General features: G+C 61.2%; 1 gene segment (V, D, J or C); it reads left to right on the top strand.

Annotated features, from left to right (window-relative positions):
• The first annotated feature begins 378 nt into the window (after positions 1–378).
• LOC115642234 lies at positions 379–1,030 on the top strand. The segment is given in 2 exon segments: positions 379–493; positions 588–1,030. Coding segments are annotated over 2 exon segments (489 nt in total).
• The last annotated feature ends 1,163 nt before the right edge of the window (positions 1,031–2,193 follow it).

The raw sequence follows: 2,193 nt of genomic DNA, 5'->3' as shown, positions 1-2,193 counted from the left end.
TACCAGGACTGCAGCTTCCTTTCTTCCTTTCTCTCTTTTCTGTTCGCTCCCGTCTTCCTCTGATTCTGCCCTGACAGCCCCTTTCCGGAGCCAGTCAGGCCAGGTTCCCATTGTGCTGGACTCAGTACAAACACATGGGACCTGATCCGATATCAATGGAAGCCACTTAAAAATCTCCTGGGGTTTCACTGGGATTTGGGTCAGAGAGCTACACACATTGACGCAAATCTCCCCCTTCTCCCGGATGCCGAGGGCGAGAAATGAGATAACCTAGAAAGGAGTTTGTGTGTGTATAAGGAGCGGGATATGCAAATCAGGGGGACAGTTTCCTGTTTATATCTGTCTCCATCTCTCCCCAGGCAGCGCCCGGAGAGACAATCCGCAGCCCCTGGGTCTGTGCAGTGACCAGCCAGTCCCTGAGAACTTTCCCCTCCAGCACCAGGGAACATGAGGCTTTGGCTCTATGTAGTGTCCCTTGCAGTGGCTTTGGAAGGTATTTTCTCCCCTCATACCCACTGGCGGGGCAAGGGAACAGTCTATGATTGCTCTGAATATCAATACGATGTATAATATCTTTCTATCCCCAGGTGTCCGGTCCCAGGTGCAGCTGGTGGAGTCCGGAGGGGATGTGAAAAAGCCCGGAGACTCTCTCCGCCTCTCCTGCAAAGCCTCCGGCTTCACCTTCAGCAGCTACGCTATGAGCTGGGTCCGGCAGGCTCCCGGGAAAGGGCTGGAGTGGATCTCACGCATTTACACTGATGGGAGCCAACAGTTTTATGCAGACTCAGTGAAAGGCCGATTCACCATCTCCAGGGATGATCCCAAGAGTGAGCTGTATCTGCAACTGACCGGCCTGAAGCCCGAGGACACCGCCCGCTATTACTGTGCGGGAGACACAGTGACACGAAACCGGTTTGTGACCCTACAAAAACCCAGGCTGCGGAACCGCCCTTCTCCCGGCAGCCGCGCGGGGGCAGCAGTGACACACACCCCGCTCCGGGCTCACACAGGAGACCCGGCAATACAGTAAATTAGCTGCAGCTGACCGGCCTGAAGCCCGAGGACCCCGCCCGGGATCGCTGTGCGGGACACACAGTGCGGAACGCCGGGCTGAGCTCAGACAGAAACCCGCCCTCGCTGGCTAAGCACAAACTCTCCGCTGGGGGGCGCTGCAGTTCTACAGCTCGCAGCGCAGAGACCGTGAGCGAGAAAACTCCGGTCCGCAGCTGCCCGCCTGTGACCCCCCCCCACCCCCAGATACAGACACGGACTGACCGCGCTGTTAGCAGAGACCAGCCCCAACTCCCCCTTTCCCCAGTACACTCTGTGCCCCTCACTCCGCCCCTCAGCCCCCTCCACCCCCCAGATACAGACACGGACTGACCGCGCTGTTAGCAGAGACCAGCCCCAACTCCCCCTTTCCCCAGGACACTCTGTGCCCCTCACTCCGCCCCTCAGCCCCCCCCAGATAGAGACACGGACTGACCGCGCTGTTAGCAGAGACCAGCCCCAACTCCCCCTTTCCCCAGGACACTCTGTGCCCCTCACTCCGCCCCTCAGCCCCCCCACCCCCCAGATAGAGACACGGACTGACCGCGCTGTTAGCAGAGACCAGCCCCAACTCCCCCTTTTCCCCAGGACACTCTGTGCCCCTCACTCCGCCCCTCAGCCCCCCCCCACCCCCCAGATACAGACACGGACTGACCGCGCTGTTAGCAGAGACCAGCCCCAACTCCCCCTTTCCCCAGGACACTCTGTGCCCCTCACTCCGCCCCTCAGCCCCCTCCACCCCCCAGATACAGACACGGACTGACCGCGCTGTTAGCAGAGACCAGCCCCAACTCCCCCTTTCCCCAGTACACTCTGTGCCCCTCACTCCGCCCCTCAGCCCCCTCCACCCCCCAGATAGAGACACGGACTGACCGCGCTGTTAGCAGAGACCAGCCCCAACTCCCCCTTTCCCCAGGACACTCTGTGCCCCTCACTCCGCCCCTCAGCCCCCCCCAGCCCCCCCCACCCCCCAGATACAGACACGGACTGACCGCGCTGTTAGCAGAGACCAGCCCCAACTCCCCCTTTCCCCAGGACACGCTGTGCCCCTCACTCCGCCCCTCAGCCCCCCCCACCCCCCAGATACAGACACGGACTGACCGCGCTGTTAGCAGAGACCAGCCCCAACTCCCCCTTTCCCCA

Source organism: Gopherus evgoodei, unplaced genomic scaffold (genome assembly GCF_007399415.2).
Source record: "Gopherus evgoodei ecotype Sinaloan lineage unplaced genomic scaffold, rGopEvg1_v1.p scaffold_39_arrow_ctg1, whole genome shotgun sequence".
Classification (NCBI taxonomy): domain Eukaryota; kingdom Metazoa; phylum Chordata; order Testudines; family Testudinidae; genus Gopherus; species Gopherus evgoodei.
The sequence above is the reverse complement of the archived record's forward strand: the minus strand, read 5'-3'. Positions and strand labels throughout refer to the sequence as shown.